Below are 20186 nucleotides of genomic sequence, written 5' to 3'. Positions count from 1 at the left end.
TATTTTTGAACAAATATCTGGATGGGCTTATGTAGGTCTGCCGAGGGAAGATCTATGGATGTCTTCCACCACTGATGCCCATGTAGTAGGATGAAAGATCCTTAAGGAAATATGGCATGAAGAAGGCAACATGGCATGAAGGCCGGCCAAATATGGACTGATGGATCACTTTTCGATGATGACATGACTAACTCATTGATGAAAGTGATGGATGGTTTGTGCCCTATGAAGAAGTCCCAAACATGAAGACTCCTAGATAACGAAAAGAAGTTCATGACATCGTGAAGAGGAGTTCTTCAAGTAGCTAGTTGTCCCATCATCTCCACCTGAGGAGCTGCTGTAGGTCCCTAATTAAGAGGGAGTCTAAAAAACAATTGGAAGTAAAATTCCTAAGCCAAGAGGGAGCTTAGGTACATTCCTTCCGTAGGAATGAGTACATTCCTTTATTGGAATAGATATGTCCTCCCTAATTAAGAGGGAGAGATAGACACATCATTCTTGTCTTCACTTGGGAAGACAAAATGGAGGATTGGGTAAACATCCGACATCCGATACTCTTTGAGGATGAGTTAGGACATCCAAGATAAGAGTAGTCGTAGATGACTGATATTCTTTGAGGACTGGGAATCCAAGATAAGAATAGTCTTGGTGGAACACATGCTAAGAACTTGGGTGGGGTATGTTCCAAGAGAGACAATGATGAGGGTGTCTATACATCATTGGTATCGCCACCATTGTGCTCAAATCTCATGGAGATATAGAGTTGTTAGTCAAGGCTTTGCTATGTGACAATGCTGGTTGATATGATGCTACATAGATGGGTTACCAATCCGACTCTTCTTATGAGAAATTCTTCAGATTGAGAATGACCAAATACTATTATGAATACCTCCCTAGTTAAGAGGGAGCGTTCAAAAGTGTAACTAGGTTCGGTCTTCATAAAGATATGTGTAATTGTGATTTTATGTAATTGATGAAAAGAAAAAAATAAAATTATTAATGTAATGCTTGTCTCATGGGTTTCATGAGTAAGGAATTTTATTTTAGTGATGGCTCCCATTGTGAGACTTTAGGATTTGTCATCTAGTCATAAAAGTCAATTTGAGTCTATTTCATGTATGAAGGACCCTTCTTGGGCATGTTACGTTTTGTAAGAGTCATTAAATGTATAGGAAGGCCCTCCAAGACCAAACAAAGTCTCCTCCTACGAGTCGGCTTCAAGAAAGATAATAATATCTTCACCAAAGGACACGTCGACTCACCTACATGTCATGTCGGCTAATTAGCATGGCAAACAACTATAAATAGGCCACTCGACCTCATTTCAGAGTAGAGATTTTTAGTCAAGGTTTGCAGTTGAAGGAAGTGCGAAAAGGTCATCAAAGAAGCCTTATAACCAGTGAGGAGGAAAGGAGCAACGAGGTCTTTTGGCATTGGTTTGGGACGCAGAAGGAGGAGAAGTTTGACTTGCGTTGACTTGTGCAAGGAAAGTAGCAAAGACAAAGAACTTGTGTCTTTGGTCTTGGAGTGGAAAATAGGTCAAGGGTCTTGGTATTCATCAATTAGAATCTCTATAAGAAGAATTTGTTTGGGTTTTCCTCTCAAGAGTGAGAGGTTTTTGCCCTGGCTGATAGCCTATATTCTGTCTCTCTTGTCTCTTTATGGTTTATGCATTGGTATCTGTTTGATGAAGAATAACATTATAATAACATAATCAAAGAAGATCCTAATGAAGAAGTAAAAAGCATTCACAAGCAGTTACTAATAGAAGAGAAATCACTCAACCTTGATGCCCTAGATTTCCCTAGATTTCTTAGCAGTGTCCAGGGTCCATTTTGTTAGAAAATCATAAAGGCAGAAAATATTTTCTTATATTGGTAATTACTTGTGATTTCTTTTGTCTTCTTTAGTTCTTCATTTATCTTCTCATCATCAAGCAACTATCAAACCATAAAAGCCTGAAGATCAAAACAATAAGGACACAAGATCTGGGCTCTCAACCAGAGCAAAGCCCCTCCTTGAGGGGAAAACCCAAAAATATCCTCTTTTTCAAGAACCAAATCAAATGAGACAACCAAGACCCTTTGACTAAGACCAAGACCTTCCTCCATCCACCAAGTCAGCCCTTAAGAATCTTCCTTCAAATCAAGACATAATCCATCAAAGAGGGGTCAACTCAAGTCAACCCTTAAGCTGATCAAATAGGGCTTCGACCCTCTGTAATTCGTCTTGCAATCACAGTCCTGCATCTTCGGCCCTGCAGTGCTTTAGTCCTCTTACACGTGTGACAAAAAGATAGACATTTTCGGCTTCCTTTATTTAGACAGGAGTCTCCTCTTCTTAGCTATACCTTCTCTTCTCTCTTTAGGCTTCTTCACATCCTTTTTCTTCACTGAAGAGTTGCAAATCAAATACTTCTCCTTATCATCCAAACTAGGTCGAATGCTAGGGTATATATAGTGGTTTGAAGTTGTTCTTTGAGGCCGACATGAATAGTGGGTAGGCTGACTTGATGGTGAAGGAGTGGATCACCCCATTACATCAAAATAATTTCATTTCTTTGATACAAAATGCCCAATAAAGGTCTAGACCATAATGCCAAGAACATAGGTTCATGACTGAACCCTAGAAGCCTTCAATGGAGGCTTTGACCGAGAAATAAAATAATAAATAAGCATGAAACCCATGCTAATAAATAATTTTTCTTTTTACAAATAATTTTTCTTTTTCCTTTCTAAATACATTACATCATGACTCAATTACAATTGTGAAGGCTAATACTAGTTACATTTTTCAACACTGTCTCTTAACTAGGGAGCTATTCATAATTGTTCAACCAATACAAGGTTGACCTCATTTTGAAATGTTCTTAAGAAGAGTAGAACAACATATGCAATGCTAGGAATACCCTAACTGCAAAGGTATCCAACACATCAAAGATCCAAGTGTCACAACAATATTGTCGTATACTCATGCAAAGATCTAAGATACTAATAGGGATTAAGGTGTTATCCAGGCATCTACCACTATAGGTACCATCAGGCTTTAGCCCTAACACTAACCCTCAAGGATCTAAGTATCATCTCCAAGGTCGAAGCTCCACAAGACCAATGATACCCTCCCTCACTAGGATCCAGACATCATCAACGATCGGCCAAGATGTCCTCCCAAGTACCATCATACAGGCAGTTTTATGGTACTTCATCTCTCCCTCTCAATCCAAGCATGCTTGTCAAATATTCAAAACTTCTTAGGGAGAGATCCACACATCAACTACCTGTTCAACTATTAGAGTACCATCACACAGGCAGTTTTATGGTACTTCATCTCTCCCTCTCAATCCAAGCATTCTTGTCAGATATTCAAAACTTCTTAGGGAGAGATCCACACATCAACTACTTGTTCAACTATTAGAACATCTAGTAGCTTCACAACCCCAACCAATATCAAACTTTCTTTTATGCTAGCACAAAACTCCGGGGTCTTCTACTATTCTGACGCTGCTTAGGTCATCACAGTATCCAAACACATCTCGATGGAAGCTTCCTTCAATTTCTCCAGCAACACCAAACTCGTCCTCAACACTTTCCAAAACATCCAATTTTTGTTCACAACTTCATCAATCACGAACACAACTTTATTAATCACGAATAACCATATTGTAGTGCTTTAACCTTTCTCTGATCTTCATTCTTTCTTCATAGTCTTCATTATAGCTGTCACAACATGTCCTCCCTCTGAATTGGGGAGATATACACCTTTATCCAATCTTCTTTTCTACTAGGGGACAAATCCATCAACAATTCAACGACATAGTCTCTTTCTTTTGCATCATCGGAGAAATTCAACTTTCCGGAACATCATTTCTTTTATCCTCTCATGGCAACAAGGTCATCTATTAATCAACAATGTATATTTCAATGTTATCAAGATTCTTATAGCTCCCTCTTTCCATCATGCTCAACATCATCATCTAGTCATCATGAAGTATGAGGCAGGTAAGCATCTTTAACATCTTGAAGACTATGTACCTGCAAATCTTCAACAAGAAGTTTAACCAAGCACAAATATACAAGATCATGAGGTTAACTTTATTAGTATAGGATTAGCATGTCGTCACAATGGGAGAATCTAGGGTTATCAAAACTTTAAATAAGAAATCAATCTTTGAATATTCAAAACCTAAACCTAGTTAGGTTTATAATCAACAAGGGTTATACTTTTTCATGCCCTAGACTTTTACAACAATCTTGGCTAGGGTTTTGTCACAAACCCTTAGATTCTTTATCAAAACTAAACAACTAAATCAAGTTAGGACTTCTTTCATAGCGAAAGCATTATCACATCTAGGGTTTCATTATCATGCCCTAGAATCTCATATCAAACTCTACTAGGGTTTTTGTCGTGAACCTTAGATACAAACATCAAAACTTGAATGTTAGATATTTAACAATTTTTGACCGAGATAGGGTTTTAATTATACAAAAGCACATACACCTAGGGTTTCATTTCTAGGACCTTTCATTAACTATTACAAGGGTTTTGTCATAAAACCTAATTCATCAAACCCTAAAAATATAGGGTTTCATCATATAACTTAGACATCAACAACAAACCCTAAAAAGCTAGGGTTTCATATCAACAAACCTTAAACATCAAGAGATTAGGATTTCATTATATGTTCTAGACTTTATCAACAAACCCTAAGTAGGCTAGGGTTTTTACAGTGAACCCTAAAGGTTAGGGTTTTACCAAAGTGAACAATAGATAGTAAGACGAGGGTTGATCTAGAGATCAATCATCCCAACATTATGAGAATCTTTCAAGATTCTATAGCAAAAGACATGAGAGAGTTTTAAAGACAAAAATGATCATACCTTCTCATGAAGAAGACCTGCTACAAATCTTGTACTTTCATACATACCTTGAGTTGCTTCTTTTACAAACCTTGTAGGGCTTTCTCTTGAAGGGTTTCCTTAGCAACAAAACTTCTTTCATGGTTCAAGTCTTCCTTTGGAGTCTCCCTCTGAATCTAGCCATAATCCTTATTCTTTAGAATATACCTGCAAGCTTAGTCTTCCCAAGGAAAAATACAAGAGAGGATAACGACTAAGATTAAGCTATATAAAGGAAATAAAAAATAATACTTATCTTTTGTGAAAAGGTGGAAGCTCCCTTTAGAAGGGCTCCCTCTCACCATCAACATTCTTATTTCTATCTATAACATTCATTGACAAGTACTTCCAAAAATATTCAAATACAAGAGTATGATTACAAACTAAGGATATCAGATTGAAACCCTAAGATATCAGTTCTAGGGTTTCACATCTAATTCTATACTTATAGGGTTTTCACTTTCTCCAGAATCTACCTATAAAACCTAGAAACCAAAAGATAGGGTTTCTATGAGGAAACAAATTAGAATAGGATTAGGGATTTACAAAACTTAAGTGCAAACAACCTTAAGCCTTAGAACCAAAAATGAAATTAAAAAAACCCTAATCTAATATGAATAAAAACAATTGTACGTACCTCAAGGACAACTTACCTCAATCCTATCTTGCAAGCAACTTCTTTTCAAGGATAAAGTTGTACCTTCTTGGTTATGTCTTCAAGGATGCCAAGTCAAGATGCTCTTTCTTAAGTAGATTGACTTCTTCTTCTTTTGGTCAAGATATGTAGCTATAGATCCTCAACTCGACTTTTATTATTGCTTTCTTGCACCAAACATTTCCAAGAACTGATAACTGACTTCAGGATGCCAAGCTTTGGATGCTCTATTTATACCTCTGTATTACTTCTTGTGTATTTAGAATTCTGCTCACACTGAGATATCCTTTTCTAAAATCTGATGCCTTCCTCAAGACTAGAATGTCTTATCCTTTTTGCTTGATTAAGGTCGACTTCAACATTGTCTTACAATACCTTAACTCACGGATCTATGATATATTGTCAAGATACTTATGCTCAGAACTTCGAATTTTTGATCAAGTGTGGTAGTAGCAACTCGCATCATCATATAGCAAAGATATTATATCTCTGTTATAGGAAGAAAGCACATTGATTTCCAACTGTATAGAGTAGCACATTCTTGTATTTGGATTATTTGTTATGCTTAGAACAATATCAGGCCTCTGTTATAGCTCCTTTTCAGTGATTCTCAGCCTAATTGTTGTAGAGATTGCCTAAATATATATCATGTTTACTTCATATTACTGCTATATAAGTATCTCACATCTCGTTACTTGATTTGACTTTATTGTGTTGTTTTTCCATGACCTTGGTGTCTGGGATAGAATCTTAAATCACTGACGCAACCAAACCAAGAATCACAATGAAACTACTTTGCACAACAGAATATTAACAACAGTAAATCTACTAGTGCACAAAATATAGACAACTTTTTACAAAATATTGTACAAATATGTACAACAACCCAACTTCGTTATATTAATGAAATTGAATAATATGACAGTCAAGGGCTCTTGTACTAGGGCTGATGGCCCTCAAATATCCATTAATACAAGAATACAAAACTTGGGGCTTGGAATCCATCGACAACCAATCTACCCTCAACAAGATACTTTGACCATCTGGCTATAACCGACTTTCTCAGCTCCTCTCGGTCGTACCTTGTACCTTCCTGGTCCTTCGGCTCTCGATTTGTAGCACTACCTCTATCAACAATCCAAGTCCATCTGGCCATTGAACCTTGGCTCTCCAATCTGCTCACTAACATCAAGGGCACAACACATCAAGACTCTTGTCAAGTTGTCCACAACTCCGTAAATGAACAACTCACAACTGCTCACTGCTGCTCGTCAGCTACTCAAGGACTTCAACCCACTATGGTCTGCCTGCAGTAATCCAATGAAGACCAACATAGGGCACAAAGGGCTGCCATCAATCACTACAAGATGTCCATCTCCCACAATGAACACGGGCTAGGAGGACTGCCCATCATTTGCTATAGAAGTCCTTCTCCACAAAAAGGTCTAGGGCTACTCAATTGCTCCTCTGGTTGATCAAACCTTGAGCTCAACTTTTGCCACTCTAGCAACCAACTAGGTCCATGAAGATGGTGCACACTGGGCTCCAACTTGGGCATTATCATGCTGTCCTCCAGCAGACCCTAAATGCCTAATCCACGTCCATACTTGGTCCGCTCTCACGCCTCCTCCAACAGACCACGAGTGACCAATACTACTGTAGCATCTGCTCCTAGTTAGGGCATCCAATCATCTAGGAGACCTTTACACATGGCTGCTTACAGAATCCTCAACATGTCCTCTTTTAGGTCCCCATCCAACTAGAGAATCACTCATCAATCAAGAAGACATTTGCAAATACTGATGTTGCCTCCTTGCCTTGGGATTTGTGCATTCATAGGATTGGTTAGGGCACACAACAACCCCAAACCACTGCGCAAACACCGTGTTGCCCTTCTATACTTGTTGCCTTCTTTTGTTGCCCTTACCAATCCTATCTTCACACTGTCATAGTTTTTGGGCATGTCCACAAGGCCCTGTACAATTCACGGATCAGCTACAACATGGGATTTGCTCACTGTTCAAGTGTTAACACCCTTAGTTTAGGCTGCAGTGGCTCCTTAGAGACTGTGGCTAGGTGAGAGTGTCCTCACTAGGCCTCTTGACCCTCCAACAATTCTCCACACATGTTGCTGTAGCATCAACACACCTATGGCCCAAAACAGAAGCAAAACAAGCACAAAAAACACCCTTACCTCTACTCACACTTGCGTCTTAGTCTTGCAAGAAGCACACATCCCAAAACAGAGAGAAACACCTCCCAAACTCGTCCTTCTTGCTCCATGCTAGCCTCATATCCTCGCTGTAATTTCAGAGGTATTTTCTTGATGAGATTGCACCTCAGGATCCCCAGACAACTCGGCCCTCCTGCAGTTCTACTCGGCCTCCAAGAACAATTGTGAAGGATGCCAATGCTACCTCCTCCTTTGTTTTGGAGTTTGCTCTGAACTGCGGCCCAAACTGTGATATCCTTCCCTAATACGAGCTCTTCTCCTTCTCAAGGATATATTTCATGGCATCACACATGAGCTATATTTATACTAATTCATGTGACTTCCCCAATGGGCTTGTCCAGCGGTCATAAGGCTTAGTATGACTCTATCCGACTTCAAACGTGAGCCACAGACCCACACTATATCTTCAAAAATTCATAACTCCATTTTGACAACTCAGAATTCAATGATTCTTGATGCGTTGGAATTGTCTCGACATCCTTTATCATCTCCATCCATCACATGTCAAAGTCTCGTCACGGTTTTGGCCCAAACATCGATGGGTGCAAAACCTCAGGCTTGGGTTTCAAGCCCACAAGGCCACTTGTGGAGCTCCTTCCTCCAAACCCTCAATCCTCAAGGCTTGGAGTACCTCCTAAGCTACAAAAATCAACACTCACTCTTAGCGAGGGAGGTACTTCCAAGACTAGGAAGTGACCATCATCATCTGGCGACACTAGCACATCTAGCGTCCATCACTGCAGCATACCCTGTAGAATGAACCCTGAAATCTCAGTAGTGCTTCTTCCTCATCACATCTGAACTTGAAGATACCAAACCTCCATAGGGCTGCTCCCTTTAAGGCTAGACTCCCTTTGAGCCTACATGATCTCCACTGGCTCAGTCCTACAAGCACTCATCCTCCTAGATCAAATACCATTCATGCAAATCCCTCCAATCTTGAATATGCAACATCACGATCCAATGAAGACTCTAGCCTGCCAACCTGTAGTCCATCACATGAAGCCATCTCGATCAACCTGATCTCGTCCATGCCAAAGCAATCCTCGAGCCATCCCAACCATCCATGGAAAAACAACGAAAGTCCATGATCAACAATATGCCCTACAACAAACTGTTGTTCACTAGGCTCACCACCAATCCACCAAAACTCCCAACCAATCTTGCTGCCAAGCCAATCAAGACCACATCTCCATGTCTTTAGTTGAATTCTTTGCTTCATGATCTAAACACCCACAACTCCCTCTGAGTTGCTTTGCTGTGCACACTTTGATTCACTGTCCCTCAAAGTAGCTCAGATACACTCTGATACCATGTTGTTTTTCCACGACCTTGGTGTCTGGGATAGAATTTTAAATCACTGATGCTACCAAACCAAGAATCACAACGAAACTACTTTGCACAACTCAATATTAACAACAATAAATCTACTAGTGCACAAAATATAACAACTTTTTACAAAATATTGTACAAATATGTACAACAACCCAACTTCATTATATTAATCAAATTGAATAATACAACAGTCATGGGATCTTGTACCAAGGATAGTGGCCCTCAAATATCCACTAGTACAAGAATACAAAACTGGGCCTTGGTGTCAATCCATCGACAACCAATCTACCCTCAACAAGATACTTTGACCATCTAGCTATAGTGTGCTCTCTCAACTCCTCTCAGTTGCACCCTATACCCGCCCGGTCCTTCGGCTCCCGATCTGCAGCACTACTTCTATCAACAATCCAAGTCCATTTGGCCACTGAACCTCAACTCTCCAATCTACCACTAGTTGTGCCTTAGTTCATGAACGACACAACACATCGAGATTCCTGTCGAGTTGTTCACAACTCCATTTATGAACAACTCACAACTGCCCATTGCTGCTCCTCAGCTACTCAGGGACTTCAACCCACTATGGTCTTCCTACGCTGCTCCAATGAAGACCAACATAGGGCACGGAGGGCTGCCACTAATCATTGCAAGATGTCCATCTTCCATAGTGAACATGGGCTAGGAGGACTGCCCATCGTCTGCTGTAGAAGTCCTTCTCCACACAAAAGTCTAGGGCTGCTCAACTGCTCCTTTGGCTGATCAAACCTTGAGCTCAACTTCTGCCTCCTGTCGAGTTGTTCACAACTCCATTTGTGAACAACTCACAACTGCCCATTGCTGCTGCTCAGCTACTCAGGGACTTCAACCCACTATGGTCTTCCTACACTGCTCCAATGAAGACCAGCATAGGGCACGGAGGGCTGCCACTAATCATTGCAAGATGTCCATCTTCCATAGTGAACATGGGCTAGGAGGACTGCCCATTGTCTGCTATAGAAGTCCTTCTCCACACAAAAGTCTAGGGCTGCTCAACTGCTCCTCTGACTGATCAAACCTTGAGCTCAACTTCTGCCACTCTAGCAACCAACTAGGTCCATGAAGATGGTGCACACCGGGCTCCAACTTGGGCACTATCATGTTGTTCTCTAGTAGACCATAAATGCCCAATCCATGTCTACATTTGATCTACTCTCACGTTGCCCTCCAACATACCTCGAGTGACGAATATTGTTGTAGCATATGCTCTTAGTTAGGGCATCCAATCATCTAGGAGACCCTTAAACATGGCTACTAACAGACTCCTCAACATGTCCTCTTCTAGGATCCAATCCAACTAGAAGATCACCCATCAATCAAGAAGACATTTGCAAATACTGTTGCTGCCTCCTTGCCTTGGGATTTGTGCATTTGTAGGACTAGTTAGGGCACACAACAACAACCCCAAACCACCGCCCAAACACCATGTTTCCCTTCTATACTTGCTACCTTCCTTCGTTTCCCTTACCAATCGTATCTTCACATTGTCATAGTACTTGGGCACGTCCACAAGACCCTCTACAGTTCACGAATCAGATACAACAAGGGATCTGCGCACTGTTCAAGGGTTAACACCGTTTGTTTAGGCTACGGTGGTTCCTTAGAGACTGCGGCTAGGTGAGAGGGTCCTCACTAGGCCTCTCGGCTCTCCAACAATTCTCCACACATGGTGCTGTATCATCAACTCACTTGCGGCTCAAAACAAACACAAAACAAGCTTAGAAAACACCCTTACCTCTCCTCACACCCGCGACTTAGTCGTGCAATAAGTACACACCCTAAAACAGAGAGAAACACGTTCCAAACTCGTCCTTCTTGCTCCACGCTAGCCTCATATCTTCACTGTAATTTCAGAGGTATTTTCTTGATGCGATTGCACCTTAGTATCCCCAAACAATTCGTCCCTCCTGCAATTCTACTCAGCCTCCAAGAACAGTCATGAAGGATGCCAAATCTACCTCCTTCTCCTTTGTTTTGGAGTTTGCTCTGAACTGCGGCCCAAACAGTGATATCCTTCCCTAATACGAGCTCTTCTTCTGCTAAAGGATATATTTCATAGCCTCACACATGAGCTATATTTATAATAATTAATGTGGCTTCCCTAGTGGGCTTGTCCAGCTGTCATAAGGCCTATTATGACTCTAGCCGACCTCAAACATGAGCCACAAACCCACACTATATCTTCAAAAATTCATAACTCCACTTTGACAACTCGGAATTCAATGATTCTCGATGTGTTGGAATCATCTCGACATCCTCTATCATCTCCATCCATCACATGTCAAAGTCTCGTCACGGTTTTGGCCCAAACATCGATGGGTGCAAAACCCCAGGCTTGGGTTTCAAGCCCACAAGGCCACTTGTGGAGCTCCTTCCTCCAAACTCTTGATCCTCAAGGCTTGGAGTACCTCCTAAGTTACAAAAATCAACAAACTGTTTCATTGTGTTCCCTAGAAAAACCCTGAAGGGAAAACTAGTGCAACAAATGAGGGTTTATTTTATTATTATGCAACAAATCTTCAGAATACAATAATTTGGATGCCCAATTGGTAATCCTCCAGTAAATATCTGGCCAAAATAATTTGGAGTTCAAAGATCTCCTTTGCAAATCAATTCAGCCCCTTCTGGCTTGCTCAGATCCCTCTCTTCTTGCTTGAACTGCTAGTTGGAATGCACACTGCTGGCTCAATGCAAATCGTACAACCTTGGAACTACCTCCCACTGGGTCGTCTAGCCTCCCTTTGCCTCTGGAAAAATTTCCCTCTACCTTCTAGACTCAGATTTGATCTCTGGCAACTAAAACATACCCTTCCCGGTAACTCGCTCTGCTAGACTGGGTAACTTGCATTACCTGGAAAACTCTCTCTGCAAAAGAATTCGATCTCTCCTTTTCCTGCCTCTTCGACACTGGAAAAATGTTGGGAAATTCTCCAAAATCCTCCTCTCTGATTTTTTGTTGTTCCCTCTCTCCGATGCTCTCAGTTTGGCTCAAACTGTACCTTCATTGAAGTTGTGAATTGGGTAGCTTGACTTGCCAATATAATTAATTCTCTCACAACTATGTCTCTCTCCATCCCTTCGAGTTGCTCTTATAATCTCTCGTTGAGACTTCAACGACGAAGATTAATTGCCTGTCAACGACTAAGATCAATTAGACTTCACTAATAGAAGTCTCTAGAGAAATCTCGAACATCTTAAATTAATTAACTTTAATTTACCACTTTTCCTAAGTTAGACTTAGGAAATAATTTAATTATGGCAAATTAATTTAATTAAAGTGTTTCCCAATGTTATCTCGCGAAACGTTTTGTGAGTTTTGGAGATCTCGTGTTCCTTAACTTCTTAGCATCATCTAAGACCAGGATACCTGTCCGATGCTACACAAACTAACAATTCTAAGTTATTTGTGATTGTATATTTTCTCTAATGCAAAGGGAAACATATAATTATATTTGAAATGCCCTCTTGTTTCTACAAATGAATGTGGCATGGAAGAAAGGATTCCGAAAAAGTAAGCTAGGGTTGGTTTAATCTCATAGAATGCAACATTTTGGATGACATAATTGTCCTTCAATGGGTATTCCTAAATTCAAATTACTGATTGTTTTGGAGTTGCCATTTTCAGTGCATGAACAAAATTTCCTTTCGAATGTCATTTTAATTAAGTTGCATATGTTATTTTGATATGGTTTCACATAACTCTATAAACTAACACATCTTAACACGAGCCGTTTAGAATGTATATTCAAATTGTGTTCAACTCCTATATGAATATAATATTATTTTTATGCCAACTTTTCTGTTTTGGCCTTTGTGTTATGAATATAATAATAATAATAATGATTAGTATAGAAGAGACATGTCTCTAAGGACATGACCATTCATGAAGGGGTACCTGCGTATGTATATAAGTGGACTCTCATTTGTAACAACCTCATATCTCTTATACAATCAATATTTTTATATAAATACCACTTGTCCTATGATTACTATTTTTATATTTCAAATATTTTGAATATTCCATTGCATATACAAACTTTGTTTGTTAAGTTGGTAGTAGAGGTGTGTTTTCCGATCCCGGCATTTGGCCATCAAACCCTTGTCAAGTTCGTTGTTATTGTGATTGAGGCTTTTAGCCATAGAAAGCTTGTTTGGAGGTTCTCCATTCTACCGTCAGAGCTTTGGCCATTTAAAAAAAAAAATTTAAGGAAATTATAAGGAAGAAGGTCCAAAGGACAAAAAAAAATTAAAAGGAAAAAAGGTTTAAAAAAAAAAAAAAAGAATTAAAAAGAAATAGATTATATTAAAAAATTGAAAATTTAAAAATTTAAAAATTTAAAAAAAGTGCAGTCGTAGCTGCCCAATGACCGCCCAACCACTGTACGCAACTGCAAACATCACCTTCATACTCTACAACTGGTATACAGAACAACCACTATCAATACCAGCCACCGCAGAATCGGACAACCGCCTCAACAGATTTGTTGCAACTTGCCATATATCCACCGAAATAGTAATTAAACGGCAATATCTATACACCTATCATACTATGACATCTGCAACCACAATTAAAATAAAATCGCTGCCAATTCTGTACATACTACAAGGAGCATACTTGTGGAGCAGGCAAATCGGACCTTAATTGTTGCATTAAGGCAAATTGTGATAGGGATTGTGAAGCCGTACATATGACTACCAAAACATCTAACCATAACCGCTATTGGGGTGAATGCCATTGATGTTAGTTAAAAGTGTTTAATGAATGAATTAATGAAATTTTAACGTCCACGAGACTAGATATAGTCTATGGGACCACTAGTTTCCCTGCTTTTTGCCTTTTGCAATTCCATCCTCTTATTATTCAAATTAATGATGAGCTGATGAAGCGAACAAAGTTCCTTCTAATAATTAATTATGATTATTATCATTTACATTATATTTATATTATTTATATATTTTATTTGTTACATTGCCTCCTTCCTCAAAGAGCTTTGTCCTCAAAGCTTGTCGATGAAAAAAAACTTGATCTCTTTTCCGGCTTCGAAAGTCTAATTGTCTCGGAATAGTCATCCTCGTCGATACAAGCTGATATGATCTTCTTAGTGACAAACAAAATTGTCGCACTGAGAAGGGATCAGACCATACAAAATTGTCGCACTGAGAAGGGATCAGACCATCCCAAATTAATTTTCTGTATAGTACTCTGATCACTGGAATTTTGTAACGACTTGTTAGCATAAGACTGGATTGATTTTACGTCATTATTCTCTGAAACATCAATTTGTTGTTTCTGGTCTGAATGGTCCCGATACGTAGCATGGTTGAGTTGTCTACTCTCATGATTCGGATGTCGATATGGAGCTTTTTTGGTTTGATTTCTCCTTACTGGGCATGTGCCAATTTTTTTATATATATATATATATATTTTTTCTGGCAAAGATGTTGTTGAGATGGTTATGGAACATTCACTTGGGATGTTCATTATCTGAACTACAACATCTACGTGTGTCGTTTCTTCCACTGACTTGTTTTCTTGAGTTTTCATATTCACGGGATCGGTATTCGTTCCCTTTTTTTCAACTTGAATGGTTGCGACTGGAGATTCTGATACTTCTACTTGAGTGACTTGTTCCAACTTATCTTTTAATGCTTTCTTATCCTCCTTAAGTTTCCTAGTTTGATTGAGCAGACTTTGATTATGGTTTCTCAAATGTAAAAGTTCTTTGGTTTTTGATTCATCAACCTTATTTTCAGTGTTTTGAATTTTAAGTTTTTCATCTTTTAGACCTTTGATTTGTTCTAATAAATTTTTATTAAGGTTTTTTAAACGTAAATTTTCCTCTTCTTGTTCTGATAAATGTTGCTTGAGTTCTTTCTTTGAGACTTTAGTCTTCTTCACTTGTGCCAATAATTTTTCGACGTGGTCCTTGAGACGAGAAATTTCTTCGTTCTTTTCCATTATTTCTTTGTAATGTATATCCACAAGATTTTTATGTTCGCGTTCTAACACTTCCTTGCTTTGTTGAATTTTGGCTATTTTGTCATTCTCTTGATCTTTTAGCTGCACTTTCTAGGTACACTGGATAACATTATTTTGTGGAAGTGATGATGGATGTAGAGAATCGAAGAAGGAATCCATTCTCTTTCTCTTCTCAATTTGTCGCTCAAATATTGTAATTAATTGTTCTATATCTCTTGTGATTGATTGTCTTTGTTCCTTACTCATGGATTCCATATTTTTTCTTTTTCTTCACTTCTTTTATCTTCCTAATAAATGTTTTATATAATAATAATTTTTTTTAATATATGTATAATTATAAACTATATATTATATAATTTTAATTTATATATATTATAAAATTATAATTATATAAAATTTATATATACCTTTTTGAGACCCATTTTTCCTTTTATATGTAACTATATAAGGCTTATATAGTATCCTTTTTTATAATTATAATGCTATTTTTTTTCTCAGAAAATGAGACGTGACTCTTGGTATGGTCACAATTTTTAGATTTGAACGATTAAAATTACTTAGATCACACCTTTTTTCTCCAATGTTATCAAAATATCTTTTACTTTTAAAATACCATAAGCTATTACCATGGGTTGTTTTTAAAACCTTCTGTAAAAAGTAATATTTACCTTTCACGTAAGAGCTTTTGTATTCTTGTTTTTTCTTTAACTTTTAAAATACCATGGGCTATTACCATGGGTTGTTTTTAAAACCTCCATTAAAATGTTCTCCACGTAAAAAGTAAAACGTATTCCTTTTGTTTTTTGTTTTTCCTTTTTTTTCTTTTAACTTTTTAAAATACCATGGGAAATTACCATGGGTTGTTTTTAAAACCACGGGCTTCTCCACGTAAAAAGTTTTAAATATACTTGGTATGAGATTTTGTATCCGTTTTGTTTTTTCTTGAACTTTTTTTTTTTCTTCTTCTTTTTTTATTTTATTTACTTAATTTTTTTGCTTAATTTTTTTTTATGGCCAAAGACCTAAAAAATGGAGAATCTCCCAATGTGTGGCGAAATGCTTCAATTATGACAACAAGAAGGTTGATGATAGGTTGATAGCCAAAGGCCTGGTGATCAGCCAAATGTGGCTCCGATACCAATTGAAGTGAACAAAGTTCCTTCTACAAATTAATTACTCCAGAAGACTTAGAATATGAAATTATCCATTGAGGATATAAATATTATATTAAATATATGAATAAGAATAAGAATGATGATGATTTACAATGAGAACGAGGCTTGCTTATATACCAAGCAAGTGTCTCTTCATGAAGAGTCATGTCTCAATTAGACATGCCTCTTCAACCTAATTACTACTTAACTAATAATTAATTATTATTATTATCATTTACATAATAGTTATATTATTTATATATTTTATTTGTTACAGCTGACCCAACCTTCTAACAATCCCCTCACTGAAAAGACAATGCCAAGGAACCGATGTTAACACATTGTTGTAACTGTTTCTGATGTCTCTAAAAGCATCACATTCCAGAATGAAATGTTTTTCCGATTCCACTGCCCCAAAAGTGCAATATTTAATGGAACTGGAAACCCATACATCTTATGTTGTGGCCAATATTATTGTGAGGGAACTCCATTTGTCTGTCAATTCAATCCCGTCCGTACAATCGTGAAAGATTAAAGTTCATAAATCTTTTCAAGGGACGTGACTGATTGGTAGTTACATACACTATTATATTATATGAAAGTTTGAACAAGAGATTTAGGAAAAGAAAAAGTGGTTTTAAATTAGTAAGGGGTCGACCTTTTAAAAGTTAAAAGGGTTAAAAGGGTTAAAAGGCGATTATTAAAAATTATATATATAGATAAAAGTTAGTTTATATATAAAAAGGATATACAAGGTTACTTATTAAAAAAAGTGTTATATTATTTAGAAAAAAAAGTTATTTATTATATTTTGAAAGTTATTTATTATATTAAGAAAAAGCTAAAATCTTAAGTTTCATGAAAAAAGGAAAAAGGTAAAGCCTCAAGTTTCATGAAAAAAAGGAAAAAGGAAAAAAGACTTTTATTTCAAAGTAGAATACAAGATTAAAAACTTGCGAGTAATAATTGATGAATATGCGTGTGTATCTCAATTTGGTGTAGCAACTATGTTTAACAAAGAGATTGACATAATTTTTGAGTTACCTTGGTTTAAAGACTTGTGTATGTTCATGTTAAACATGGAGGATTTTTTTTTTTTGATGTTTTCTTATAAGAAGAAGATGATCACATTCTAGGACATGATAATGAAGTTAGAATTGATAATGCCTTCATTGAAGACTTTAAGGATATTTCGAAATTGATGCTTCAAGAGAATCAAAAAACAATATCAAAGAAGCAGAAAGAGCTTGAAGAAGTAATCTCCAATAAGAACGAAGAAATTTCTCATTCAAAAGATCATAGTTAGAAACTACTTGCACAAGTGAAGAACTGTAAAGTTAAGAAGCAAAAATTAGAAGTAGAAAAGGAATTTCTCGAGAAGAAGTTCAATGCAATCTATCGGAAAAGGAAGAAGAATCTATCGGAAAAGGAAGAAGATAATTTGTGCTTAATAAACCTTAATTGAAAGTTACTAGAACAAATAAAAGATTTAAAAGATGAAAAACTTTGAGTGTCAAAAAACTGAAAATAAGCTTGATGAATCAAATATTGAAGAACTCTTATGTCTCAAAAATCACAATCAAAGTCTACTCACTCAATTTAAGAAACTTAAAAATGATAAGAGATCATTGAAAAACAAATTAGAAGAACTTATCACGAAAGAATCGTCAAAGTCTTCATACGTCATAGTCCAAGTTGAAGAAAAATTAATAATTACCGATCCAATCATTATCACAACTCAAGAAGATGACAAACCAGTGGAAGTAAAAACATATTCAGCGGTTGCAGTTCAGATGATGAAAAATCCAACTGAAGATTCTGTAACCAACTCAACAACATCCGTGGTTGAAGTAAATAAGGAAATTGGAACATGCAAGATAAGGGAAAATCAAATCACAAGAAATCGTTATCGACATTCAAATCACAAGAGAAGACATCTCAATCAGTCTACATATTTGTATCACTTGTAACAGAAACAACAAATTTATGTTCCGAAGAATATTGATGTCAGCACAATCCCATCTTACAATAACAATTTATCCTAGATATAAAGTATTTCCAAAGTTCCACAGAGGATTGATTTAGGACTGTAAGATCCCTTAGTTTGAAAATTTTGTTTATCACTCGAAGGATCCTATCATCTTGTATCATCGAAGATGATAATTCAAAGAAATCTGAAAAATGCGAATAGATTACAAGACAATGAAACAAATGACCTGTATTATTATCAATAAGCTTTGAGGACAAAGTTTTCCGAAAAGAAAGACAATAATAATAATAATAATAATAATAATGATGATGATGATTAGTATAGAAGAGGCATATTTTTAAGGACAACCATTTATGAAGGGGCACCTACCTAGGTATATAAGCGGACCCTCATTTGTAACAATCTCATATCTCTTATACAATCAATATTTTTATTTAAATACCACGTGTCCTATAATGGATACTTTTATATTTCAGATATTCTGAATATTCCACTATGTATATGAACCTTGTTCATTACACTTTGCTCCATTTTTAAAACCAGATGGTCTGTGTAATTCATGTTCTGTTCAAATCGTGATGCATGCATGGTACTTGATTTCTTGCCTCCAGTTAAACTGTATAAATGTTTACCCCTTTCAGGCTATATCTGAATTTAAAAAAGGAAAGGTAGAATATCGAGCAGATAAGACGGGGATTGTTCATATTCCATTTGGAAAGACAGACTTTCCTGATGAGGATCTTCTTACAAATTTAATTGCAGCAGTTGTAAGTGCTACGTGTTTAGTAGAACAAGACAGTTTTTTTCATGTGAAATAGTGCTGAAAATATTTGAGGACTTCCTTTGTATTTCTATTCACCTGCTTTATTGATTCCAGAAATGGAGATAATGAATAGTACAGAATGTAAGTAACATATTCTATTTCACTTTTTTGTAGAACTCAGTGGATGCTAACAAGCCTTCTGGAGCTAAGGGAATCTACTGGAAAACAGCCCACATATGTGCAACAATGGGTCCATCGATCAGATTGATTATAAAAGACACGCGTGAATTCAAGCTTCCATCATGAGTTGTCATATATTCATTTTTGTTGGTGTATAGTATACATATCCTTTGATAGGTTAGGAATTTCCAGTAAATGGAGGGGTAATTCTTTTAAAATGAAAGCTGTAGGATTAATAAGACCTGGGATTTTAGTTACTTGGTCTTTTTATCATAAATGCGATTTGGTTAGTCTGGCTTGTTCGATTCTCATTTTGACCTTTGACTTGAATGAAGCATTTTCTCAACCTCCTAATTCTAGCTGTCATGTTTATCTTATGCCGACTCCCCAGGATCTATCTCAAACAGCATGCACTTCTCATGAGTTTGGTTGCTATGTTGATTTGTCTTATCGTAGTCTCTAATAGAAGCTCGTAACGGTAGATGTTTTGGTACAAGTGTTTGCATCAGGGATGCCCTTTGTTTTCTGTTTGTAGTTGGTCTATGTCCAGACTGACACAATTACAAAGCTATCGTTATCAAGAGGGATGGCAATATGGTAATTTGCGATTGATTGCATCATTTTACTTAACATCTTTTAGATTTTATTAGCTTCTAATGCTCCGAAGCTAAGTCTCTCCAAAGAAACTCTGAGAATTGTGGTTTGTACAAGTTTGTTCTGACCTCCACTTAAGAGGTTAAGTCCATCTGCTCGTTGTATATGATCGCTATCTGTCAGCAATGTCTCTCTTCCACAGTCATGCTGGTTATGGTTGTTAATCTAGGAACATTTCACAGATATTACCTAAGTATGCAAATAGGGGAATGCTAAGGAAGAAAATAAGAATCAAAATTGCAGATGATGTAGGCACATGTAATGGCTTAAGATTCATAATAGGCTTTATATGAAGATATATCTGCTAGATAAAT

General features: G+C 37.2%; 1 protein-coding gene across 2 annotated transcripts in view; it reads left to right on the top strand.

Annotated features, from left to right (window-relative positions):
- The window catches only part of LOC149235880 (uncharacterized), a 239828-nt gene extending 220233 nt beyond the window's left edge, over positions 1 to 19595 (top strand). The window contains exons 6-7 of one of the 2 annotated variants that reach the window (XM_089372260.1): positions 18917 to 19042; positions 19213 to 19595. In XM_089372260.1, the coding sequence (XP_089228386.1) occupies positions 18917 to 19042; positions 19213 to 19344 (258 nt within the window). In that variant the 3' untranslated portion in view covers positions 19345 to 19595. The remainder of the gene's footprint in view (positions 1 to 18916; positions 19043 to 19212) is intronic. The other variant, XM_089372261.1, reaches the window with a different exon arrangement.
- The last annotated feature ends 591 nt before the right edge of the window (positions 19596 to 20186 follow it).

The sequence above is a fragment of the Pinus tabuliformis genome, chromosome 8 (genome assembly GCF_031772625.1).
Source record: "Pinus tabuliformis cultivar Carrire ecotype Pingquan chromosome 8, CPIR1, whole genome shotgun sequence".
NCBI classification, from domain to species: domain Eukaryota; kingdom Viridiplantae; phylum Streptophyta; class Pinopsida; order Pinales; family Pinaceae; genus Pinus; species Pinus tabuliformis.
The sequence above is the reverse complement of the archived record's forward strand: the minus strand, read 5'-3'. Positions and strand labels throughout refer to the sequence as shown.